Source organism: Osmerus mordax, chromosome 9, assembly GCF_038355195.1.
Source record: "Osmerus mordax isolate fOsmMor3 chromosome 9, fOsmMor3.pri, whole genome shotgun sequence".
NCBI lineage: Eukaryota > Metazoa > Chordata > Actinopteri > Osmeriformes > Osmeridae > Osmerus > Osmerus mordax.
The window spans coordinates 5,954,579-5,982,078 of NC_090058.1; the positions used below are offsets into that span (position 1 = coordinate 5,954,579).

The 27,500-nt window shown below is 50.0% G+C and overlaps 1 protein-coding gene across 1 annotated transcript in view; it reads right to left on the reverse strand.

Annotated features, from left to right (window-relative positions):
• Positions 1-8,188: 8,188 nt before the first annotated feature.
• pacrg (PARK2 co-regulated) overlaps positions 8,189-27,500 on the reverse strand; it is a 75,481-nt gene continuing 56,169 nt past the window's right edge. Inside the window, exon 5 of the mRNA XM_067243274.1 lies at positions 8,189-8,614. Within this exon, the coding sequence (XP_067099375.1) occupies positions 8,454-8,614 (161 nt within the window). The 3' untranslated portion in view covers positions 8,189-8,453. The remainder of the gene's footprint in view (positions 8,615-27,500) is intronic.

Consider the following 27,500-nt stretch of genomic DNA (forward strand, 5'->3'; position numbering starts at 1 on the left):
TTCCATCTTCTTCATACAGACAGTCATTGATCCCTATTTTACAGGTTAATCAGTATACTTATTTTTATTGTCCTGTCCTTGGAAAGACCTTTTTAAATATCACCTTGGAAAGACCTTTTCAATAGAATAGTAATACAATAATCAATGGCTCACACACACACATGTACACACACCCTAGTTATAGAGACTGTCTTCAACAGTCTGTCTTTGTAATTCACTAATACACATGAAGCCCACAGCTATGCGCTGCTTCTGGCAGCTGTCCAGTGTGAGTGGGGCCCAGCTAAATCTGAGATCTGACCTTCCCCTTCTTTCAATTTGTCCGCTTGCCTCTCTGTCTTTGTGAAAGTAGTCCCTGGACTAGCGTATGAATACTCAAACAGCTGCACTCTGACCTCTCAGTTTAGATATCTGTAGTATGTCAGGCTCAAGAATACACCTCTGGGACTTAGACGCTGGTCTCTCCTTTAAAGAGGGGATACCACACAAATTCCTACAGATAACTTGAGTTAGCTAGAGGTGGTGTTGTGTGTGTGTGTGTGTGTGTGGGGGGGGGGGTCTTACCTACTGAAACCATAACATTGAGGTATGGTATGTCTTTCATACAGACGCCATCTAAAACTACAGGTGGTGAGGTGAAAACATAACAGACAAGTCTGGGTTTTCACTTAAAGGAGAGATGAAGATTCCTCTGGCTTCAAAAAGAGGCTGGCTGAGAGGGAAGAGATAGGAAATGGACTGAGAAGGTCCTTCATTTATGTGGTTTAAAGAGATAACTAAATTGTTCATGGTGTTTGCTTCATGTTTTTTTCTTCTTCGTCTGACTGTCTTTGAACACAAGTGAAGAAGAAAAGAAAAAAGTCAGAGACTTCTGGCATCAAAAAGATCTGGCATTTATTTCAGGCTTTGAATATGGGTTTAGTTCTTATCTCAATCAGCGCGCATGGTAATTTGCACCTTGCCTAGTGCGGTTCCTTCTGAGATAGGTCATGTGGTCCTGTAGTGTGTGTGTGTGTGTGTGTGTGGAGGGGGGGTCTGTGTGTGTCTGTATATGTATGCGTGTGTGCATACGTACGTGTGTATGTGTGTCAGCAGCCTATAAGTGACGAGGAGAGATACTAATCCCCCCATTGCTCCGCCAGCGCCTGTGTTTTCGTCATTTTTTAATAACACGGGTTCCATTCAACAATTAATCCAATTAAGAGAGCTTCGGATAATTAATGAACATGTGTTTAGCCCCTTTTGAAAAGGGGGTTAGCATGGATCCAGGAGGCAACCCTGGGCTGTTAGTGGGAGCAGGGAGAGGGGGAAGTGGTAGACAGAGGTCCAGAGAGAAGGCACTGAGCCCAGGGGACAAACTTCCTGCTAAGCTGGCTGAGATAAGGCTGTGTCTCTACCACAGCACAACACAAACCCACCGGCTCCTGACAGTAAACAGACACAAAACAAAACCATTTCCTTTCCCTACTGTATCCAGTTTTACTTCAGGCCAATGTGCGTTACCAAAATCTGGGTCATTCAGAGAGAGAGGTAGGGAGACAGTGGGGGAGAGAAAGAGACACAGTAAGCATTGTTTGAGAATCTAATACAAAGAAAAATAAGCGAATTCAATGACTTACACTAGATTGAAGACTCCAAGCAAACATCCAAAACCTGTTCACAAGAACTGGGATTAGATTTCTAATCCTGTCAGCCAGTCAGCTGGGTGGTGACAGACATCACATGATGGATGGCGCCTTCTCCACACTGCCCTAACCCTACCTAGCTTAGGCTCCAAACAATGTCGCAGTTGAAGGTCTCCTTGTTGTCCTGGTCCTGGTCCCGGTCCTGGTCTGGGGAATGACACCCCTGCCTGTTGTCACAACAAGTGGGGAAAGCTCCAGCCACCACTGATGGAGTGTTCTGATAGGACAAATCTCCTCCAATCCTGCCAATCATCAATCAACGCCGGCGAATGACAACACACACATCAGAGTTACGACCTCGGCCATTCTGACAGGTGGAGGACAAACCATAAAAACAACAACTTTCCCCGGATGAGTGTGTGGATGTGCATGTGTATGTGTGTGTACTAGAGGCAAAAGAGCAGAGGGTGAGAGTGTTTGTGACTGATAAGGACACCTGCAGAGGAGGAAGAGGAAGATGCAGAAGAGAGGATCTCCATTGATTTCTTCCCTCCAGAGATTGAGCGAGAGAGGGATTGATCCTGTGGTGTGTTCTCCTCTGAGATCTTAACACAGACTGCTCCACATTGATAAGAACACACAACATAATCCTGCAATCACTCCGCCAACACCAACAACACAGCACATCACTACAATTTAGAAGCGGAAAGAACACAGGATATTGGGTTAGGGACTCTTCTCAGTTTAATAATACCTAAAGGAGGTCATATTTACAGAGCAGTATGAGGCCCAAACCCAATCCAGTTCCACGGGAAGGTGTTGACGTCGCCCTGCTGTTGTTTGGGATTGAGTCTGTGCGCTGACACCTGCAGGATGGAGCAGGAGGGAGATAAATGGCACTTGTGTCCTCCTTCTGCACGTGCTCCATGGCTCTGGGACGACTCTTTCCCTCCCTTCCTTACTTCCTTCCACTATTCTTTCTCTTTTTCTCTCCAACCCTCCCTCCCCCCCCCCCCCTCTCTCTCTCTTTCTCTCTCTCCCTCTCCCCCCGCCCTCTCTCTCTCCCCCGCCCTCTCTCTCTCCCTCTCCCCCCGCCCTCTCTCTCTCTCTCTCTTCCCCTCTGTCTCTCCTTCCCTTTTTCTCTCTACCAGAGTGACTAGAAGAAGACGGATGGTTCCCGGGGGGGCGTTTATTTCTGTTGTGCTGTTCTCCTCTCTCCCCTGCTTCATTGTTGCTTCTAACAATCTGTCTTTTGATAGGAGAGCAGTGCTGAGAGGCATGGTTGCTCCACACTACATAGATAAGGCATATGTGTGAGTGTGTGTCTGTCTGTGTATGTTTGTGTGTGTGTGTGTGTGTGTTATTCACCTGCTTTAGGCTTGGACTGGGCATGCAGAACCGCAGCACAAGCATTCTTTGTAGTGGGCCCTTGGTGAAACAGCTTGTGTACATACGCCACATCAAAGGATAGGTCCTTGACGGCAACCACAAACCCACCCAAAGTGACAGATACAGGCAGGCACAATCCCATCTAGCTTTATGTTTATACAGGCGAGTAAACCCAGCGGTGTCGTAAAAGCCCAGTTGTCGGCTGAGGTGTCCTCTGTCCTCTGTATGTCTGGCTGGGTGAGTGAGCACGACAAGCAGCCGGCTAACGTCTCCTCTCTCTCTCTCTCTCTCTCTCTCTCTCTCTCTCTCTCTCTCTCTCTCTCTCTCTCTCTCTCTCTCTCTCTCTCTTCTCTGCAGCTGACTGCTCCTAAATCTCCGGGCAGACTGGACAGCTCACTCTGGGCAGGCGTTCAGGTGAAACAACTGCCCCAACCCCTCCGTCCGTCTGTCTGTCCGTCCATCCTGTTGACGCAGTTGCTGTCAAACACACACACACCTCCACTCTCCCACAATCCATTTCTTTCACCTGGATTCCCTCAATGCTGTCGCTGTATCATGGCCTCCATTGTGTTTTGCCTGTCGGTTGCTTGCGTGCGCCTGTCGTGAGGGCATTTCAGTCTCTCTCCCTCTCTCCCTTGTTTCGTAGCCCCACCAACTCACCTGTCTCGTCTGTAATCACCCAGCGGTTGTGCATAGTTGCAGACCTCCCCTGTTATTACGTCCCCTTGTCAGTCTTTGTCTGATCGTTAGTTCTTTTTTACCCTGCGTAGGCTGTTCCTGCCCCTACGTGTTTCCTGTCGACTTTGCCAGCTTCTGAGGACATTAGTTGCATATTTTCTTTGGAGCCGGTCTGCCTGCTTTCTCCTGCATTTGGGTCCACTTGCTCTGCCACACCCGTGACACTCTCGTCACCGCACACTCAGCTGCAATGTCTCTCTTGATGTCTGCAATCTCTTCCGCTACCGCTCTCTCCTAGCCGTTTCTCTCAGCCGTTTCTACTCTCTCACGCTCGTTTCTCTGCCCGGAATGTTCTCACTCTGCCTCTTTTTGCTTTCTCACTTCATTCATCGTCTCTAGACTCTCTACCCCCCCCCCCCCCCCCCCCCCCCCTGCTCTCTCTCCCTCTATTCTAGGTAAACTGTGTACCACCAGCCAGTCTCTTTGTAGTGTGACTCGCCATACACAAAGCTTTTGTTCTGCTGCCACTGCTGTGATGCAGCGAGACAGAAGCACAAGGACACACTCCGGCTATGCAGCTGAGCTCAACTCTAGACTAAGGGATGGGAAAGTCACCTTTCAGCTAACGTAGCTAACCAAGCGCTAACACAGAGCTAGCCCCTGAGCAACAGAGCTAGCCCCTGTGGGGGTGGGGGTGTTTGGGGGGTAGTGACTGCTAGGCTAAACAAGTGGTAGGGGTAGGGGTAGTGGCAGGGGCAGCTGTTAAGGGCCAAAGCTGGCCGGGCTAATTTTAGCAATCAGTGCTGAGTGACCGTGCCCTCCCCCAGGCATGCCCGGGGTGACCCCCTCTGACAGGCTCAGATTACAGCAGAGGGCAGGATTAGGACAGGATTAGAGTTGGCTGTTGAACTCTTCCAGGAACACCCCCATTCCCCTGAGATGGCAAGGGTGGAGAAGGCTGGGAGGCTACTCCCTGACACACACACACACACACACTTGAGGAAAACTACAGCACAGCATGGCCCAAACAGGATCAGTGACTTCATACCTTGGATGAGAGTGAGGTTTTAGCAGAGCTTGAAATTCCCTAATCTGCTCCACTCGTATCAGGACGGTTACCAAAACTACAAAATGTTTGAATCACATGTTGGTGGATACTACCCCCCACTCACTGACAACCTACATATGTCGGATGATCTGTCTCCACACAATAGGAACGTAATCATACAATCCACTGAAATGATCTGAACCTACAATCTGTTCATCAACAGTCAGATTCTAGAATGTTCTTAAGAGAGCAGAATCACGCTGGTTCAATCTATTCTGCAGTCTGGAAACAAAGTGAAGGCCGTATGTGTTTGTGTGACCGCGAGTCGGGAGACGGAATGAGAAACAGCTCATTACTGCATGAGCCGGGAGGTCAGGTTATGATCAACACAATGTTCTCCAAAATGAACTTTCTGTGCTGTCTTTTTTCTACTCATTTCATTTCCAGGAACAAAGAAAGAAGCAAGGGGAAGGGGGGGGGGGGAGAAGAAGAAAAACCATGCAGCTCATTTCATTTCATGCTGGGCTTTCCTCAGCAGTGCGTGAGTGTCTGAGAGGCTGGCCAATCAGAGCCAGTGTACTGAAACGCTTCAGACGAGGCCAAATAACGCCTTATTTACTCTCTCTCTTTCCCTCTATCTCTACATCTCTTCCTGCTCATTTCACAGTTCACTTGCATGAGCAGTTTCTGTGCTGCTATATTGGGTGTCACACACACAGATGTCTAGGGCTGTATTGGTAGAGATCTGAATAATCTAACTCCTTTCTCCCTGGACATGGAGACATTTGTTAATTTGCACCTTGATGACAATGCTAAAGGGAGAAGAATTCCCTCCCCTGTGGAAGTAGTTGTTCCAAAAAGACTGTCTTCACTTTCTAGCACACACCCCTTGAGGAGTAGTGTCCACAGTTGGATTGGGAGGTAAACTGGTGAAGACTTAAAGGTGCTGTAAAGCAAATTCCATGATTTGCTTCTCAGTACATTATATACTTATGAATAAGTTGCTGAAAGCATGTGCAAAGCTCTAAAACTTTGTTGCACTGAAAAGTGGAGTAAGACCGTTGAACAGTTTCTCACCCGTTTTCAGCTCAGGTTTTGTTTAGGCGGGGCAAAACCCAACCTATCTACTTCACAGCCACCTATCTACGTCAGATCATAGACCGTTTATATAACCTGCTGTTACTCAGCTGGTACAATGCATAGACAAAGTAAGAAACAGTAACAAAGTAAAACATAAAACACTCAGAGACTGCAGGTAAGTCTGTTCTGATATCTGCAATTGAATTAGCTAGTTGTTGCTGTTGTTGCTAAATTCAATAAATTCGAGGAGGCGGAGCTTCCTCCTTCAGGCGACACACCCGCCCCCCCCAGTCTCAAGCAGAGAAGACTGCTGATTTTCTCACAATTTCAAAGCCTAATTAACATACTTGTCTGTTTTTTTCATTCGAATTTGGATGAGTAGTTAACAACACATTCTTCTGTGGTGTGATGAACTTACAACTCATTTTCAGTTCTGCTTTACTGCCACTTTAATGATCATAAAAGCTGTGTTCCTGTAAATTTGGTTTGGGACAGCTTCATGTCATGTTATGTCATATTTGATATGCTTTTGTTGCTGCTTAGCAGTTGTAATAGTAATGTTTTAGTGTTATTGGTAGGTTATAGGTTTTACACAGCTGTACATCATACCAACATACCTAATGTGTTCGCATATTCCTTTGTCTTCCAAGGGCATCACATATGGTCTCCTGCAACCACTGAGTGAAAACCAGAGATGGTGCAATTTGAATCTCTATAATTCAGACAATCTTTTCATCCATGTAGACCTAGGAGTGTTGTTTACTAGGTGATTCAACATCTTAAACTCACAAGCCTGGCCCATGGTGGGAGAGCATGATGGTGGATCTATCATGGTGGATGATGGAGCAGCACAAGCCCACGTATGTGTGTGTGTGTGTGTGTGAGTGAGTGAACTCCGCCCTTAGTAGAGAGAAATCAGGCGGAGCGAGCATGAGGAAGATGTTCCAGAGTTGATCTGGGCTCTAGGAACAACAGATGATCCGGGAGTACAACGGCACTTAGGAATGATTGGCTGGACCTGATGTTAGTTTCCTCCAGGATCACAATGTCTCTTATTGAGAGACTTGTTGCTTTTGTTGGTTTGTTGTAACTGTCTTAAAATGATTGTACTCGCCGTGAAATATATTATTGTTGCTTGCTGGGAGGTTGTTTTGGGCAACATGTCTTTGTAGCTCTCCATACTGCTCCTCTCTGAATGAATCATTGAATGAATGGAATGTGGATCTGCCGGTCATTCATACCCAGGTAGAGGACTCCTTACCTCCTACCGTACTCTGGAATGATCTGAGGGGAGGCTTGACAGGGCTGCACACAAAACACAACACCTGAAAAGCCCATGGAGCTGCTCGGAAACATGATTTATGTCAACATGATTTATTGTCCTGCATGTACTCTGACACATTCTTTTTGCATTTGTTAATCTCTTTTAGGCAGGAAAGAAAACGAGGAGACGAATATAATAACGAGTCACATAGTACACAAAACTGAGGAACAGCACGGTTTGAAATTGAAGTTGAAGCCTTCTCTTCTTGACAACATTCAGTACTTCCTCTGCAAGTCTGTGAAGTGGTTTGGTTTGAGACATGCCTTGCATTAAGAGGCTGTGCTCCGAGTGTCCTTGTTGTGCGAGTCAGAAATCAATTAGGCAGGCTTTCTGCTGTGGGTCCTGGCTGTGCCCTGTGAACAGCAGTCTGACTAATGCTGTCATTGTGTCTGGGAAGAAGCACTCATTGTGACTGGGAGCTCTGAGCAGGAATCTCATTATAACTACTGTACAGTAGGAGGACATGGGATGAAAGGGACTGGAGACAGTAGCGCAGTGGAAGTATGGGTGCATTCCTCACACGCAGGAAAGACATGGTGTCTTTCCTTCTTCCTTCCCTCATGGTTACTGAATGTTCTAGACAAACAACACACACGCATAGATACCAACAATGAGTGAGTGAGGTTACCTGTAGAGGTGTGTGTGTGTGTGTCTGTGTGTGTGTGAGTGTGTGTGTGTGTGTGTGTATGTGTGTGAGCGGAAGACAGGAATGCTGCCAGCCTTCATTCTTCAAGGCATTTCCCAGCATGCCTGGGCATGCTCCACCTCCAGCCGAGGTTCTCACAGGAGTGTCAGTATTGGCTTCCTGCCTCGACTCACACAGGGAAACAGCTTCAGCACAGCCTCACACAGGGAAACAGCTTCAGCACAGCCGATGCCCCTCTCTGTCCACCCGTCCATCCATCCATCTGCCTTTGTGTTTTTATGATTGAAGTTCAGTGCGCTGTACCTCACAGAGACTACACAACCAAACCTGGCTAAATGAGGGCAAACTCAGCCAGTGTACCCCAGAGGCATTTAGAAATGAACATGTAGAGAGTGACATGAATCTGACAATCACGCTTTAATGAGAGACAAACACAGTTGTTTTTGTTTTCTGGTTTCTTTGTTGTTCTGTTGTTTTGCTTTCTGAACTACTGTTTTCACAGAGGATAGTGTGACAGCAGTACAAACATGCCGTGGCATCCTGAGACACAGACAGCTGAAAAACTATAATGACCTGCAGTTGTGAATTTAATAGGTAACAGGCTAGGGGGGGGGGGGGGGTGTAGAGGTGTGTGTGTGTGTGTGAATGGGGGGGGAGTCATGCTCAGTTGAGCATGCAGGACTCGTAGGTGGGAACCATGTACTTGATGTTGATGAAGGCGTCCTCGCCCCCGTAGCGCTCAAACACCTCCAGGGTCTCCTGGATCAGGTCACCGATGTTCTCCCGCTTCTGCTGGCTGTAGTCGATCCCGTCCCCAGAGTTGACTGGACAGGCGGAGAGAAGGATGGACAGACAGGCAGGGGTTAGCCAATACCAACACTGAGAGGCAAGTACCTAGTCAGGCAGGTGGACAGACAGACAGACAGCAGACACTCACTCACACACACACACACACACACACACACACACACACACACACACACACACACACACAGACAAGCAGACACACACAGTCAGAAAGACGGGCAGAAACACAGATGGAAAAACCTCCCCAGTACTGGGGTGGAACCTTTACAGCAGGTGAGCAGATACACTTGTTTCAGCAGAGCTGGTCTGACAGAATATTTCACAGGCTTCTGCAGCATCTGATGTGGCTACTGTGAGAATGTTTCAGACTGATTTCCAAACACAAAAAACTCACGGAATTCAACTGGCAGTCCTGACTTTCTCTAACGCTGCACATCTAACATACAGAACAGCTGCATTGGTGTCTTCAACCCTACCACTGCCAGTCAGATGGCCCTGTGTGTATGGAAGGCCCACCCAGTCATGTGGATCACATGTGGTGTGTCATCTCACAGACTGCTCCATTGTTGCATGGCAGCATGGTGATGCATGACACACACTCGGCATGTTCAGTGACCTGAGCTGCAGTGATATTCACTCTGTAGTGTGTGGTGTGTGCAGAAGTTTCTAAAGGTTGAAAAGAAGGTTTTCTAAAACATTTTTTCAACTTTTCGAAACTTATTTTCCAAAACTTTTTTCAAACCATTAGAATATTTTGGGACAGATCTAAAATTAGTTCAGTTTGGGATGGTGAATTTAGCATTTATTTTAAAAAAAAGTTTCAAAAGGTTGAAAATATATTTTCTCTGTTCTCCCCTCTCCTCCTCTCTCCTCTCATTTCGTGTGTGACGAAAACGTTTAGAAAAAAAGTTTTGAAAGGTTAAATTTTTTTTGTTGAAAAGATTTCGAAAGGTTGAAAAAATGTGTTGAACCAATCATTCATTTTATATTGTTATGGTCTATTGTCCTGCAGTTGTCCCAAGGTCTGAACTGTCCCAGACATCTTTTTCATGGTCTCCGGAACGACGGGACACCATTAATTTCGAGCCCTGGGTGTGTGTGTGTGTGTGGGAGGAAAGGGTTGAGAGATAAGGGTGAGGCAAGCTTGCATTGCCCATGTCCTTCTCATCCTATCTGTCTGACATGTTCACTGTTTAGAACACCACCACAGTCTTGCCCCTAGCCCACGTCCTCCACCTAGCCTTCCCTCCAGCCTCCCTCCAGCCCCCTTCAGCCTCCCCCCTAGCCTCCAACTACCCGCCTCGACCCCAAACTCCTCCCCCAGCCTGCTGCCATACTATCTGATTATTTATCTGGTCTCCATTGTGGCCTGGTGACAGAGAGGCCATAGAGAGCGGCCATAAAACTGTCCCTGAGGAGGGAGGGGGCATGTCCCTGCCTGTCACTGGGGAAATGATACACAGCAGCACATACACAAACACATTTGCACACACAAACACACACACATACGCACGTACACCTACACATTGTATTACAAAGCTGTGCTGTAGTGAAGGAACTTGTTATTCAAACAGAAAAAAAAGAACCTTCCTGGAGTATGGTCCTTCTCTGCGCGCGCGTGCCCCGCCTCTCTCCCACTGACACACACTAGTCTCAGTCATTTTATCAGCACCCAGCAAACTGCCAATCTCATTTAGCTGCACACACGAAACCCTTTCTGAAAGAGGTAAATATGGAAGGAAGGACCTTGGCCAGGCACCCTCACCCCCATACACCTCAACCCCTGACACATAGACACAGTGCTCTGCTAGCTTACTGTAAGCACTATGTGGAATTTAAATGGCTTGAGGTTGTTTTTTTTGTTGGTCTAAACTTTGTCTAAACTTCATCCAAATTTGAGCAAAATGAGAGAAAAAAACTACGAAACAGAAACAAACGCTATATTTTCTACAATGTCTAAACTCCGTGTCCTCTGAGTCTGGGTAAGTAAATGGTGACAGGGGAACTGCCAGAAATAGAGCTAAACTCTTCACTGAGAAGAGAGGCGGTCGGAGGGATGGACAGAGGGACAGAGGGAGAATGCTGCAGCACCTGGAAGTTGCAGTACCTGCCTGTTAGTGCCCCTACATCAAAGGGGAACCCTTACCACCCAATTAGGACTGAAGAAAAACTCTGGAAAGCCTCCCCTTTCAGACTCTCTCTCTCTCTCTTTCTCTCTCTCTCTCTCTCTCTCTCTCTCTCTCTCTCTCTCTCTCTCTCTCTCTCTCTCTCTCTCTCTCTCTCTCTCTCTCTCTCTTCCTCACTCTCTTGCTCTCGATTTCACGCCCCTGTCTCTCCTCTCTTTTGTTCTCTCTCTTTCCTCTCTCTCTTTCTGGCATGGCTCTCTCCAGCCTCTCCTCTAACAGCTCATTAAAACACAGAGGGGCTCCTGCCACATAAAACAGGGCCTGTTAAGTAATAACTGTCTCCTCAAACCTCCCAGCCCACTCTACTGTACCCAGCTGCAATCTACTCTACTCTACTCTGCTCTGCTCTGCAGTCTTCTACTCCACTGTACCCTGCCCCGCTTCTTACAGAGACTATTCAAGCCTTCTTCGAGCTCGGGTCTATTCTGGAGAGCCAGCCCTGGCTCCCAGGCTCTCCCAGCTTGTACCGCTCAGACGGCCAACACACAGGCATCCAAGCAATAAAAAGACCAAGCAACAAAGTCCTCTAAAAGGGACGCCCCTCAATGAGGAATGAGAACAAGAGATCCTGAGTGAGCCCTTCCTGGGCTTTACAGGGAGAATGAAATCAGAGTAATGGAGAGAGAAGAGTAAGAGTAGGATGGGTGTAGTGGGAGTGGGGGTCTGTCTCTCTGAGGGCCCAGGGGTCCAGTCCAGAGAGGGACATGCTGTCAGTAGGGACCTTAGCCAAAAAGGACAGTATGAAGCAGCAGTTCTAAAGGAGTAAGTAAGTAAGTAAGTAAGACTTTATTTATATAGCACTTTCCATACAAGAATTGCAGCTCAAAGTGCTTTACATAAAATCAACAAAAACAATAATACAAGTGTTGATCTAAAACGTTTAACAAACCAAACTAGCCGCACTCTATCTGCGGTCTCTCGAATCCATCTTAGATCCGAGCTGCCACTTGCAGTTTCTAATACACAAACATGACAAGGGGGTAGACAGGACGAGCATAACATGAGGAGAGAGGAGGAGAGAAAAAGGCAACACCCAGACAATGCTCCTAGAGGAGTACAGTGTGGGAACAGACAAAAACCTCAGCACATAAGCACAACAACATTTACAAAAACACGTGACTTGCAACGGGGAGTGGGGGGGGTAGACAAGCAGCATCTGGACCTGCAGCCATGGTAGGCGCTGGACACAGACCCGCCAGCCACCCTGGGGAAACAAGCAGGAAAAAGGAGAAGGTTCAGGTTCAAGCCTGGGTCAGCTGTGGTGCAAGTGGCATCCCAGTGGCCTCGCTACAGTTTGGAGCATGAAAGAGCCGAGCAGAGGAATTTTCAATGATTCTCAATATTTAAAGAGCAGAAATAGTATGTGTTTAGGGAGCAGGGGGGGAAAGGCGTAAAAAGCTGCCTCTACAAATGTCCTCCAGCAAAACTTCCCTTTTTCGTCCTCCTTCCCCAGCTTCCTTTCTTGCTTTTGGCAATATATCCACAACCCTGGGCAGAGAGAAAATCTTTAAAAACAATAGGAATATAAACAGTGTGGGGGGGGGTCTGTGTGGAGCTCAGAGAGAGAGGCAGACAGAGGCAGGGTCGATATGAAGCATAGCCACTGCCTCGGTCAGGGTTCTGAGCGAATGACGTTTATAGGAGAGATTTCTTCTTTTTTATTTTTAAAGGAAAGAGGAAGTGAAAATGTGTCCTTGTTTTTGTCTTTCATGGTGCAGTCAGAAGAGGGGGGTGGGTGGGTGGGGGGTGGGTGGTGTGGTGGGGGGTGGGGACGTTGTTGGGCAGGTCTGGCTGGCAGCTGGGATTTGTGGTGTTTAGTCTGCTGCTGCCACTGTGTCTCTCTCCCCTCCCTGCCTCTCTCCCTCGGTCTCCCTTTCATTCCTTCGCTCCCTCCCTCTCCCTCTGAGCCCCACCTGTCGAGGGCCGTGTGGGCAGTCCTCCCAGGGAGGCGCGGTGACGTCAGAGCTCACCAGAGCTCGCAGCCCACCAGACCAGAGGCAGGACATCAGCTGTCTCCTTCCCCTCTGCGCACTCTTCCTCCCATGCCGTCTCCCTCCCCCTGCTCCTCTCAAACCCCTCTCCTCCTGCCTCAGCTTTCACAACGACCTGCGTACCCATGTCACTGCATGAGGGACAGGCCCAGACCTCAGGACAGTGTGTGTGTGTGTGTAGCAGTCTTAAGCCCCCAGGTCATGGTCATGCTGCTTATCGAGCACGGCGTTGGACGGGGTGGCACACCCCGAGGAGGCTTTAGGAACTTTACCGGAACATTCTCGCTCTGATCCAACATAACAGCCTCCACCATTGTTCTTAATCAACTAGCGTCTGTAGGTCAAGACTTACAAACGCAAGCAGCTTAGAGTTAGGCCCAACTATCCAGCCTGGGCATGGACACAGCAGAGGACACGGGGACAACAACATAACTGAGGTCAGTGTGGTGAAGAGGTGGCTTCACGTCTTACAGTGTGTTGAAAAAGGAGATGTGGAAACCATCAATCACACAGTAGGCAATGCTCACGTGGAACTCAGCGCCATGCTAGTGTGACACATGGGTGAGGCTGTGCGTATGGGGACGTGGAAATGTTTGTTGAAGTGTGTGTTTGTCTCCTTGACTGGGAGGGCAGAGAGAGGGGGGGGGGGGGGAGGGGGCGAGGCTCACACTGCAAACACATCTGGAGGATATTTCCCCCCCGCACCACGGCTGTCTGGCCTATAATATCACACAACTGTTGGAGTGTGTGTGTCAGTGTGGCTTGTGTGCGAGTCAGACGGAGAGAGCAAAGAGCAAAAGAGTGTGGTTGGGGTTTTTGCAAGTATTACGTCTATGATTGTGTTGTGTTTGCCTTTGTGTGTGTGTGTGTGTGTGTGCATGCGCTGCTGTGACATGGAGTCAAAGGGGGCTGCTGAACACCAGGGCTCTAATTAAAAGGGGCTCACAGTAGGACACCAGATCTTCAGCTCCCTCATAAAGAGGCCACTGGGAGTCACTCTGGCAGGAGGGTGTGAGGGCTGAGGTGTGGGTGAGTGTGTGTGAGATGGGTGAGTGTGTGAGGGTGTGTGTGAGGTATGTGTCCCTGTGTGTGTGTGTAAAGTATTGTTGGGCAGCCTTGTGACATTCCCGACCCCCCCCCCCCCCCCTTCCTCTATCCCAGAGGGCTCAACCCCCTACATCCCTAGTGCTGCGCTCAGAGACCCAGAGTGAAGGCACAGCTGTGGTTCAAACGCACAGACACGCACACACACGCACACACGCACACACACACACACACACACACACACAGGGGCTTACTCTTCTGGCACTGGGCCCACACCCGCTGTGTTCCTTCTCCACCTCACAGCCTTTGTGCGATCAATACAAGTACACTCTCATTCCAGCTCAACACAGCCAAGCACACAGGAGGGCTGCAGTCAGCTACATACACACACACACACAAACACACACACACACACACACACACACACACACACAGGAGGGAAGTCATTACTCCATGACCAACCACACGCTAAAAGGGTAGCCTGAGAAAATATCTGCAAAAAACACCCAAACCCACACATCCAACTTTGCACTGTTCACAAATGTGCTAGGCTTATTTACACACACGATAGCTGACACAATCCCCAGCCACAAAACTCACAGAGACGGAGAAAGAGAGAGAGATAGCAAGAGCAAAAGAAACAGAGGATGGAAGGAGGCAGTAAAAAGATAGGCAAGGGGGAGAGGATGAGGTCTGTTATTTCCGATATTCTGTACCCCCCTTCACCTCCCCTGTCCCCCTCACCACGCAGGGCCTGTGGCTGGCTGGCTGGCTGGCTGGCTGCTGGGAGAGTGTCAGTCCTGTCAGGTCAGAGTCGATGCCCTCAGATGTGCTCTCATTATGGCAGTTTACCTCAAGGTTAGAACTGGGCAGGCTGGGACGATCGATCTCAGTCAGGGACACACGCTAAAGGCTGCCCCAGCCCCACACACAAACAAGCCCTGCACTTTGAAATGACGCACACATGCGCGCGCACACGCACACATACAAACACAGGCCTGCACATATACAAACACACACAAACAAACTGTTGATCTAGATATGTACACACACAAATATAAAGACACACAAACACACACACACCGGTAAGTGTAGATACCCTCCCAAACACACACATATTCGTGACAGAAACCTGTGTCTGGCTGTAAGGCCTTCCATATGTGGTTCAGAACTTCCATGTGTGTGTGTGTGCTGTGTGTGTGCTGTGCTGTGGTCTGGCGAGGCAGCAGTGAGGAGGAGGCAGCTAGGTGGTCAGAGGTGACAGCACCACTCTGGGTAGCTGCAGTATGATGACAGCTGTGTTTGACAAGATCAACATCTCCATTAACACTACCCGTAGATTGCGTCACACACGCACACCAGCACACAGACACACACACCCACACAGACAATGGTGCCTCTTAAATAACTGTGTGTAATACATAGGAACACATCCCTATTCCTTTGGCATATTAAGCAGGACCGTATAAAGACATCAAATTAGCATCTGTCATGAATAATAAATAAAATACAAATTATTTGTATTCACACACAGACACCTATCTCAGGCTGTGACCTTGACTAGTGTGAGCTAATAGTGAAGATATTAATATTCATAGAGAACAGCTTGGAGAATGTACCTTTGCACTGAGAACAGGTGTCTGGATGTGAGGAGCGGACTGTTCTGCTAACGCAAAACATCATTTACACTCCTTAATAGGAGCTCCAGCATATGTTTAAGTAACAAGAAAATTGTTTTGTAATCAACTCTATGTGTGTGTGTGTGTCTTGAGTGATGCTTGGGGTGTACAGTACACAGCATTTTGGACTCTAAGAGCTAGCCTCTGAGCCAATAGTAGGAAGATCTCGCTACTGCAGCTCCACAAGCAGGTCTGGGATAGGATTGGCTAGCTCCACAAGCAGGTCATGAGATAGACAGAGTTAGGGATGAGGCTGAGTTGAGGACAGTAAAAAGAAGAATGAAATCAAGTCCCACATGTTGAGACAGAAGCATGTGGCTCTCAGGTGGACACACCTGGACCTGGGACCCTGTAGACCCTAGCCTAGACAGCCCAGCATCGGCGTCTCACACACACACACACACACACACACATGCCCTGACTGACACACACACCCACAATGCGCTCGGCTAATGAATTCGGCTGAAATGAAACCACTTAGGGCTTCATAAAGGTGCTGAGTGCCCATCGATACAAGGAGATGGCTCAGTCATGCACACTCCACCCCTCCTCCCCCTCCTCCCCCCCCTCCCTCCCCCCCTCCCCCTCACCGCTCCAGCCATTCCATTAGCTTAATGAAGAGCCCCAAGAGCAATGGTATGACATCACCACCACCAATCACGTCTCTTAAACCACCCTCCCTAAAAGCCCCACCCTTTTTCACCTCTCTCTCTCTCTCTCTCTCTCTCTCTCTCTCTCTCTCTCTCTCTCTCTCTCTCTCTCTCTCTCTCTCTCTCTCTCTCTCTCACAGACACACACACACACACACACATTGACAATTAGCATTCCAGCTCTCCTCCACCCTTACACTTTTATAGGGCTGGTTATTTATCTCTTTAACGTGATTGGCTGAAGTCGACTCCAAGAGGTGGCGGCTTGTAAATCACTGTGATTAAAAGAACTTTGGTCCGGCAATGACACCCGACTGATGGGAGCTGCAGTCTGCATCCTGAACAGAGCTCTGGTCTCGGCTGGGCTGGGACAGGCGCAGTGGCTAGCTCAAAATAAGAGGTTAGCATTGGCTAGTTAGCATTGGTTAGGCTAGGAATAAGACAGAGGAAAAGAGGATAGGAGATGGACTGCAGTGTTTTTTTTGTTGTTGCAGCCAGCGCAGGTGCCCTTACGAGGGCTCGTTGGAGAGCAGAGCTGCTCCATAAACAGGCCTGTTTTACTGGAGGGAGGGGAGGGTGAGGTGATGGGGGATAAAGAGAGGACGGAGGGGAGGAGGGGGAGTCATCAGGGTTTACGAGCGTGGGGGCTGGTTAAAGGGGAAGTGTTTTAGTGTGGTATTTACATAAAGCAGGTGGAGGCGTCTTTGTTAATATCTTCCTGTAGTGGTCATGTCAGGCCTTTCATTGGATGGGATAGACAGGCATGAAGTAAGGCCAGCCCTGTCACTGGTGAAGAGAAACAGGGATGCAGTCAGGCAAATCATGTCATTGGTGGAGAGAGACAGAGACGCAGTCAGGCAAGCCCTGTCATTGGTGGAGAGAGAGACCTGGATACTCAGAATATAAAAGCCCCAATTAAATGCAGCCACTCACTAGATTTCATGACATATTTGTATCCCCAATGATTGTGTATTCTGTTCCCGTCCTCCTCAAGTGTGCCAGACATATCTCTGTTCTCTGTCTCTCTCTCCTGCTCGGCGCTCCCCCTCGTTAGTCCACAGAGGAATAAGGATGAGCGATAGACAATGTGCCAAACGGTGTGTGAAAACAAACAGCTCTCCTCAGCCCTGCCCAGACGGTGTCTTTGTGTCTGTGTGTTGGTGTGCGTGTGTCTTCGTTTGTCTGGGGAAAAACGTCCTCAGTGCAAATGACGTGTTTAGTTATGATTAGCGGATGCCTTTGTCCGACAGGGAAGACAATGCCATGGGAGGATGAAGTGGTACAGGAAGGGAGGGATGGAGGGATGAAGAGGATGGGGGGACAGAGGGATGGAGAGGATGGGGGGACAGAGGGATGGAGAGGATGGGGGGACAGAGGGATGAAGAGGATGGGGGGACAGAGGGATGGAGAGGATGGGGGGACAGAGGGATGGAGAGGATGGGGGGACAGAGGGATGGAGAGGATGGGGGGACAGAGGGATGGAGAGGACGGGGGGACAGAGGGATGGAGAGGATGGGGGGACAGAGGGATGGAGAGGATGGGGGGACAGAGGGATGGAGAGGATGGGGGGACAGAGGGATGAAGAGGATGGGGGGACAGAGGGATGGAGAGGATGGGGGGACAGAGGGATGGAGAGGATGGGGGGACAGAGGGATGGAGAGGATGGGGGGACAGAGGGATGGAGAGGATGGGGGGACAGAGGGGTGGAGAGGATGGGGGGACAGAGGGATGGAGAGGATGGGGGGACAGAGGGATGAAGAGGATGGGGGGACAGAGGGATGGAGAGGATGGGGGGACAGAGGGATGGAGAGGATGGGGGGACAGAGGGATGGAGAGGATGGGGGGACAGAGGGATGGAGAGGACGGGGGGACAGAGGGATGGAGAGGATGGGGGGACAGAGGGATGGAGAGGATGGGGGGACAGAGGGATGAAGAGGATGGGGGGACAGAGGGATGGAGAGGATGGGGGGACAGAGGGATGGAGAGGATGGGGGGACAGAGGGATGGAGAGGATGGGGGGACAGAGGGGTGGAGAGGATGGGGGGACAGAGGGATGGAGAGGATGGGGGGACAGAGGGATGGAGAGGATGGGGGGACAGAGGGATGTGACAGGACATCCCAAGCGGTGTGAATAACAGGACATACTGTAGCTCGTTGTCCAACATCAGACAAAGTCTCATTATACAGGGAGCAAGGATGACAACAGGGAAATGGCTTGCGGCGGGATACAACCGAGCATGATATACAGAAGGTGGGGGGGGGGGGGGGGGCTGGAGCTGGGGCTGGGGGGTCATAAATAAAGATTGCACACACACATATACATCTCAGTGTGGTGTATTGGGGATGGGGGAGCACTGGAGAAGTGCATCGTTCTGAGCTACTCTATCAGTCTGTGCTGGTGTTGAGATGAGCGAGGGAGAGGGGAGGGGGGAGGGAGGGACTATGAGTGATGGGGAGGGAGACAGGGCAGGTTGTGCTTGGCTGACAAACTGGGGCAAGAGCTGGAGGGATGGAGGAAGGGGGGATGCAGGGTGGGGTGGAGGATTGGAGGGATGGAGGAAGGGAGGATGCAGGGTGGGGTGGAGGATTGGAGGGATGGAGGAAGGGGGGATGCAGGGTGGGGTGGAGGATTGGAGGGATGGAGAATGGGGGGATGCAGGGTGGGGTGGAGGATTGGAGGGATGGAGGAAGGGGGGATGCAGGGTGGGGTGGAGGATTGGAGGGATGGAGGAAGGGGGGATGCAGGGTGGGGTGGAGGATTGGAGGGATGGAGAATGGGGGGATGCAGGGTGGGGTGGAGGATTGGAGGGATGGGGGATGGGGGGAACGTGTGTTGGAGACGCACTGCCACAGCTATGGCCAGAGGACACAATCTAGGGGACCTGTTGGCTGTGATTTATCACAGGGAATGAGAGGGTAATGCTGTGTGGTCTGACATGGGATGGAGGAATGGGAGGGAAGAGGAGAGGTGTGGGGTTCAGATGAGATAGATAAAGACCTAAAGAAAGATGGAGTGTGTGAGAAGGAAAGAGGGGAAGATTGGGGCTAGGAGGGTAATAAAGACAAAGAGAGAGGGATAAAAAGAGGAGGAGATTAAGAGTTAAAAGTGGTGAGGGACAGAGAGAGAGAGGAAAAAAGGGGAATAGTTAAACAGGTAGTTGTGTGATTCCTCCAGAGAAGTCGATCAGGAGAGGAGGATAGAAATGGGAGAGGGAGGAGGAGAGGAATGGAAGACGTGAGAGGAGGATAAGAATGGAGAAAAGGGGGTGGGAGAGGAGGAGGGGAGGGGAAGGGTAGAGTAAGGAGTAGAGGAGGATGGTGATTGGCTCCTTCCCTCTCTCTCTCTGTCTGTCTGTCTGTGTGTGTGTGTGTGTGTGTGTAGAGTCCATCTGTGGAGAAATGAGATCAGTAGCAGTGTTACTGTTGGAGGAAGTAACTCGGTGTTAGCCCTGGGGCTCCCACACTGACTAACACTATACAGAGACCTGCTTCTCTCTTCCTGTCTCTCTCTCTCTCTGTCGGTTTCACCTCTCTCTCCGTCTCTCTCTCTCTCTCTCTCTCTCTCTCTCTCTCTCTCTCTCTCTCTCTCTCTCTGTCTCTCTCTCTCTGTCTCATGTGATGTGTGGAATGGGACTATACTTTGTATGTATTTATATATATATATATATAGTATATACCTTTTTCTGTGTGTGTGTTGTGTAAGTAGCGCTGCTGAGAGAATACAGCAAGATCAAAGATTTCTATTTCCTATGTGTGTGTGTGTGTAAGTGTGACTGTGTGTGTGTAAGTGTGACTGTGTGTGTGTGTGCGTGTTTGTGTACTTGTGACTAAACTGCATCTGCTCTACTTGCTTGTTGATTCATGCGTCCATGCAGTCCTGTGGGTGAGCTCAGGTTGCATCCAAACCCAATCACCAAGCTGAGCCCAGGTAACAGGACCAGAGCAGGGGTCTGGGGGGGGCGCTTGGGGGCTTGGGTGATGTGAGGGTCTACTGCTACACTCCTGCCTGGTGTTGTGTGACTGTGATTACACTGCTGAGCTAACCTGATTACAGCACACTGCGCATCTCACCCTATCCCATCTTCCTGTTATGCACACAGACACACACACACACATGCAAACGCTCAACAACTTCCAGGAAAGTCTGCTGGGAGACAACGTCTGCAGGTAGCACATGTTACCAGGGAAGATTTACACGCTGATTCTCTCTCCTCTCAAACACTCATCATGCGAGGACTCTCCCCAGTAGATGGCTGTCTGCAGCTCAGTGTGTGTCTGTGTGGACAGGGCTGTGAAGACCTGGGGGTCATATCATAGGATGTATCAGAATGTGGTATCCGTGTTGCGTGTGTGTGTTCCACAGGACCATTAGACCAGCTTAACCCTCCTCCCTGATCTATATTGCATGACCGGTGTCTGAGAAAAAACACTGGGGAAGAGAGAGGAGGGGGCCTTCCCTGCTCTCTATCTCTCCCTCTCCCTCTTGCTGTTCTGCAGGGTTGGGGTGGAACTTACGAAATACTCTCCTTGAATAACCAACAACCCAAATCCATTTGTTCAACCACCGAGGACAGTACAGGAGAGGTTAGAAGGAGTGTGTGTGTTTGTGTGTTCCTATGTGTGTGTGGGTGGTGGGGTCTGTCTCCAAACCTATTTCTCAACATTCCATTCAAAGAAAAGAGAGAAAGTGAGAGAAAACGGGTCAGTGGAGAGAGAGCCTGGAGGGTTAGCTGGCCTGCTGGGTCTTGCTCAATAAAGGCAGCCATTTTATGACCTCACCTCTGGGTAGTTTGTTTTTAATACTCTCTCCACAGCTCTATAATGCTGTCACTCTTCCTATGTCTCTCTAGGTCTCTCTCTCTCCCTCTCTCTCTCTCTCTCTCTCTAAGAGGGGATGAAGAGTTCATTGGAGGGAGAGAGACTTAGTCAGGTTGTCAACAACCTTTGTTTCATACCTAATAATGCATGTCCCGTTGACTGAAAGGAATAAATCCTTTCTTGATTTGGATCATTCGTCTTTTAAAAATCTAAATACATTGCAAGAAAAAGGAATTACCTGGGCCAAAACAGACATTTTCAATTAGTGGGAGAAGATGGTTAGCCACCTACCATCTTATTCTGACTTAGGCTGAGTTGTAAAGCTGATTTGTGCGTGTTTGTTTGTGTGTGGCATGTGTGTGTGTGTGCTGTGGTATGAGTGTGTGCATGTGTTTGTTTGTGTGCGGTGTCTGTGCAGGTGTGCCCGTGTGTGTGTTTGTCTATGCGTGTGTACGTGAGCGTGAGAGAGAGCAGACCCAAACATTATTATAGACTGGGGTTTGCTATCATCCTGCAGGCAATGGCAGGGCCAGGCTAAAAGAGAATGAAAGAGAAGCTGTGGGAGGATGGAGGGAGCGGAGGGGGATGGAGGGAGCGGAGGGGGATGGAGGGAGCGGAGGGGGATGGAGGGAGCGGAGGGGGATGGAGGGAGCGGAGGGGGATGGAGGGAGCGGAGGGGGATGGATGGAGGAAGAGAAAGAGGAAAATAAACAAGCAAGAGACAGACTGGGCAGAGTGGCAGAAGGAAGCCTGTTTAGACTTGGGGCGCTCAGAGCCACTGACATTTAAAGAGTGTCCAATAGCTTTTGACTGACCCCCCTTGAAAAGTTCAAACGTAGAGATATCCACAGAGAAAATGCTACAGTGTTGTGGATTAACTGGCTTTCTCACATCTCTCCTTCTCCCCCTCCCTCCCTGCTCCTCTGACGAGACGTGCACAGTCACCAGCCAGACATGCTCTTCCGCTGCATACTAACATGGTGGCAGTCTGGCATTCATTCAAATACGCAGCCAAACATTCAGCTCCTTCTAAGCCAGATCTGCATGCGCAGATTAGACGGCTGACTTTAGGCGGAGGAGAATTCACAACACTTGTAAACCCCATGTGTGTGTGTTTGTGTTTAAATGTGTGTGCACACGCGTGCGTTCAGCAGGCCGTGTGTCGAGCCCAACAGGTCTGCAGACAGATGGATCAATACAGAGCACTGGGGCTGGAGTCTGTGCTGCTGAGATGGGGCTAATTAAAGTTGACCAGCCACCCAGCATGCTGCCCCCTGTGTCGACCCAAGGCACACTGTCCTGAGCTGGCTCTGGTCCTAGCTCCAGCCCTGCATCTAGTCCTGGTCCTAGATCCAGCCCTGCATCTAGTCCTAGCTCCAGCCCTGCACCTAGTCCTGGTCCTAGCTCCAGCACTGTGTCTAGTCCTGGTCCTAGCTCCAGCCAGCCCTGTGTCTAGTCCTGGTCCTAGCTCCAGCCCTGTGTCTAGTCCTGGTCCTAGCTCCAGCCCTGTGTCTAGTCCTGGTCCTAGCTCCAGCCAGCCCTGTGTCTAGTCCTGGTCTTAGCTCCAGCCCTGCGTCTAGTCCTGGTCCTAGCTCCAGCCCTGTGTCTAGTCCTGGTCCTAGCTCCAGCCCTGCGTCTAGTCCTGGTCCTAGCTCCAGCCCTGCGTCTAGTACTGGTCCTAGAACCAGCACACAGTGAGTATGAAGACATTGTTGCAAAGTGAATGCACCAAAAGACACAGAACCTTTCTCTACTGTAGGACTCACAGCATGCATGGCTCTCTGACTCTGTCTCCCTCCCCGTCTCTCTCTCTTCCTCTGTCTCTCTTCCTGCCTCCCTCTCTCTTCCTCTCTCTCTCTAGTCATGCCTCTCTCCTTCTATTCCTGCCTCTCTGTCTCTGACAAGGCTCCCGTGTATCTGTCTATACTGAGTGTGTGGTGGGAAACGCTGCCCTCTACAAGACCTCTTTATCTGTGTGTTGGCTCAGACTGTCCTAAATTAGATCAACTTCTCCGCTTCCTACCACCCCTCTCCATCCAGAGGTCAGAGGTCACACTTGCTGTTTCCCACCTCCACCATAACTTTGTCTCTCACCCTTCCTTAACCTACCCCGCCCCCTTGCTCTCTCGACTCACTCCTCTTTCCCCCACTGTTCTCTCAGTACAGCATGGCACACTATACAGTCTATACTGTAGAAATACATCTTTCTTTCCTTCCGTCCTATCTTCTCCCTCCTCCATCACCCCATCACCACGGTGACGGCCGGATGTGTGGTATGGTGGAGGTGTCAGCAGAGAGACAGGTGCATGTGCATGACTTGTGTCCATGTAGTTCCACGTGGCTGCACGCACACGCACACACACACACACACACACACACACACACCCCCAACACACACACCCACACAAAGACACGGCAGGAAGCAAAGATTGATAGCACTGAGAAAGCATTCATGTGTAACTGTATGCTTGCACCTGCACTGTTGTGTGTTTGGATCAGTTCACACATCATGCAAGTGTGCGTGTCTGTGTGTGTGTATGCCCACATTTGACTCCATATTTGCTTCCTTATTTTATTTCGACTGTGCAGCCAAGCATATCGTCCATAAACTCACAGCTGCACACCAGTGTGTCCTATAGGCTTATTTTATAACTACATGCTGAGCACAGGTGTGTGTGCATGTATATGCACGTGTGTGTGACGCGTGGGTCCAGGATACCACAGTGTGGCGTCCCGGCCCTGGCACACATGTTCCCTGAACATGTTTCAGAGAGAGCGGGGCTCGACCCACCCCCCCTCCCAGCGCTCCGCCAGAGAGTCTGTCGTCTGACAAAACATGGAACCTGTACCCTCAGGTGAGCAAGCGCTTCCTCAGAGCTCACCATCAGTGGGAGAAAAGCGGCTTCTCTTAAGGAAAACAGATGACTTTCTTGCCTTTTCCTGCCTCTGCTCTGTAAAGCAGCCCCGGCACACAGCCTGTATCCTCATTAGGGCTCTGTCTACATATATATTCTCCCTGTAATTGAGGCCGAAACCTCTTGCGCTGTAATTGGGCCTTCTATAACTGTCTGTTTAGAGTGCAAGCTTGCCGTTCCAGGCCAAAGAGCGATTTCTCTGTGTAGCCACGGCGACGGCTGTTTAACGGGTCACTGCTCACTGGGGCTTCTTGTTAATTCCAGACAAAGTTTCAGTAGATAGAACCCATTCATCACACCGGAAGAAACATACAAAATAAGAAAGCAAGTAAGGTCCAAAAAAAATCAGCTCCCTCCCCTCCCATCCCCTCCCCTCTCATCTCCCTACCTAACCTCTAATATTCTCTCCTCACCTCTCCATGTATATGTTACACACCCACCCGCGTCCCCAAACTTGAGGCTTGTGATTTGCGGCGCTGTGTAAATTGGAAGCTGCTCGTTGGTCAAAGGAGGCTCGTAAATAGAGGCCATGGGATGCCGGTGATCTGCCAGGATGTGCCAGCCCCTGCCAGATTGATGGGGCAGCCCCTCCGATGGATGACAAACAAATTCATAATACAGTAAATGTCTCGTCAATCTCATCAATCAGCTCCTTCCACATCTCTTCTCCCCTCCTCCCTCCCTCCCTCCCTCTCTCCCTCCCCAGGGGGACTGGACAGGGAGATAGGTCCAGTGATTGCTGGCCACGTTGACCACCAGTAGCAGAGCAGCACTGCGCACACTGTCTATAATGTGTTTCAATAGAGGCCATGCCACACATGGTGAGAGATTATACAGCATCGCTGGAGTCAGCTCTGTGATTCAGTGCCGATGTCATCATTATGTCACCCGTATAGAGACAGCTGTGTGGGTGGGCACTTAAACATGCTGAGTCATGGACAGATAAAGAGAGAGTTAGAACGAGAGTGAGAAAGGGAGAGTACCCAATATCAGTATTAGTATAGATGAGTGTGTGTGTGTGTGTGTGTGCACATGCCTCGCTCTGGTAGAGAGAATAAATGTGATGCAGGCGGGCGAGAGGGAGGGAGTGAGGCTGGGACGATGTGAGGCTGGGACAATGTGAGGCTGGGAAGATGTGAGGCTGGGAGGGTGGTAGAGGGGCTGGAAGGGAGAGAGGCTGGGAACGTGAGAGGCTGGGAGGGTGTGAGGCTGGGGCTGCATCCATCCCTCCATCCCCTCTGCAGACCACAGCCAGAGAGAGGGATTACAGAGGAGCAGCATGCCAAAGAGAGTGGGAGGGAAAGACAGAGAGAGAGATGTAGTGAGAAAAAAAGAGAGAGAAAGAGAAAGAGGGAGAGAGACGGGGGATGGAGTGAAAGACAGCCAAACGCTGACAGGAGTCCAATTAAGTGGCCTCCCAGTGGAAGCGACCGTCCCTCGCCTGCCAGGCCTGCCTGGTCACCGCTTCCAAGGACACACTGATCCATCACGTCCCCCTCTGCACACACACACACACACACACCACACACAAACAACACACACACACTGGTACTGCTGTCAGTGCCAGAGGAGCACTATAGGGCGGTGGGGTCCCTGCCCATTGGGGGCTCAGAGACCAGAGACACAGCACCAGAAACACAACTTGCGCCAACTCACTGGTGCTCACAGCTCCAGGATCCTGGACCTAGGCCTGTCATCAGACCACTCTCTCCTCAACTCTTCTTCTAACCCCTCCCCTCCCGGTCCTCTCTTCTCTTCCCCTCTCTTCTTCTGCACTCATCTCCTCTCCTCTCCCACTACGATTCCACCTACCTAAGGATGCTGAACCCAGGATTAAGCATAAACATCTAACACACACACACACAAACACACACAAACACACACATGCACACACAAAAGCCCCTAGGATGTGGCTCCCACCTAGAGTAAAGTAGACAACAGGAGTACCTTGAGTAGCAAACCCAAGGGCCATCCTGAGGTTAGGGGTCCACAGGCTCAGGGGCCATTGTGAGGCCCAGGAGTCAGTGAGCCTTGGGGCCCATAGGCCAGTGGGGGGCCTAAGGCCATCGTGAGGCTTACCAACAGTTGTCTACTCTGTTGCTGCTGGGGCAATCACCTATTACACAGACACACACAGACACAGAGTAGGACGACAGGATGCAATTCGAGGGCAGCAATCATGGCTTCCTCGGCCGGTTCCTTCCGGCCAAAGTAAATTCCTTGTCTGTGCAAACTTTCATGGCGAATAAAAACCCATTCTGATTCTGATTAAAAGTGTGCAGTGTAGCCTAAGCAAAAACAAAAGACATAAAGAGAAAGAGACAGAGAGAGAGAAACAGAGACAGAGAGACAGAGAGAGAGAGAAAGAGACAGAGAGAGAAATAGAGAGAGAGAGAGAGAGAGAGAGAGAGAGAGAGAGAGAGAGAGAGAGAGAGAGAGAGCGAGAGAGAGAGAGAGAGAGAAAGAAAGACATAGAGTGAACAGAGAGAAGGTTTCATCATGGGAAAAGGGGGACTCTTTCAGAGCTTCTGCTATAAATTTTCTGAGCCCGCCTCAGATCCAATCTGGGCCTGGACGCAAACAATGACTCGGCCCAGGATCGACGGGAGGCCACGACTGTGTGTGTGTGTGTGTGTGTACTTGCAGGCAGGGAGACTGAGGGATTGGTTGCCAGGGAGATTGTGACATATCGGGCCCCACTCCCTGCTGCCCTCAGTTTAGCATCAACAAGGCAGAGAGCTTGCTGCTAGACGGGCGGGCTCATTTACCATCTCCCTTCCTCCCTCTCTCCCTCCCTCCTTCCCTGTTTCTCTCTCTCATTTCTTCTTTCCCTCCATTTCCCTAATTTCACGTTCAAACTTTCCTCCCCTCCTTCCCTCCATCTCTCACCTCTCTTCTCTGGCTCCTTCCGTTCTCCTCTCCTCCCTCTCTGCTCTCCGAGGTGTTCCTGCTCCTCAAGGCCCCTGCACACCTTGCCTTGTTACACCTTTCCAGCCCTCCATCCGCTCCCCTCCCCTCCTCCACTTGTCTCTCCTAGGTGCCGCTGCCCCACCAGACCCCCTCTACCCGTCCAGCCTTGTTACAACCAAACGGGGTCTGTGGTAATTAGCAGGGAATTTTAATGAGCTTATCAGGTCAAAAGCAGCTTACTTCTCCAGGGTCGTCCCTGTGTGAGAATTAGCCCCAGAGTCCGGGAGAGACAAACACATATTACACAAACACTTCGCGCATACTGATGATAGGGCCCGATTCATCAAAAACAAACACACACAAACATGGTTCTCTCTTCATGGAAAGGGATTAAGCGTTGTTACATTAGCCGCATGACAGAAATGCATCATTAATGACGGCGGGAACAAAGACGGCACTAGGAACACGGAAGGAGAGATGTAATGTGTGGAGGAACGAGCGGCTGGAGGGGATGGATCCGACTGGCCCTCGTCTCCAGAGAGGCCCGTTCAGTAGATGAGGAGGGAAACCAACAAGGATGCCAATCACACAAACAAATTGACTTACAAATAGGGAAATGTTTCCGTACAGCTTCAGTGAGGTAACACAGTCGAGAGAGAAAAGTTCTGCTTCCCCCAAGGCGATGGAGGAAAGTGTCTGGGTTATTAAAC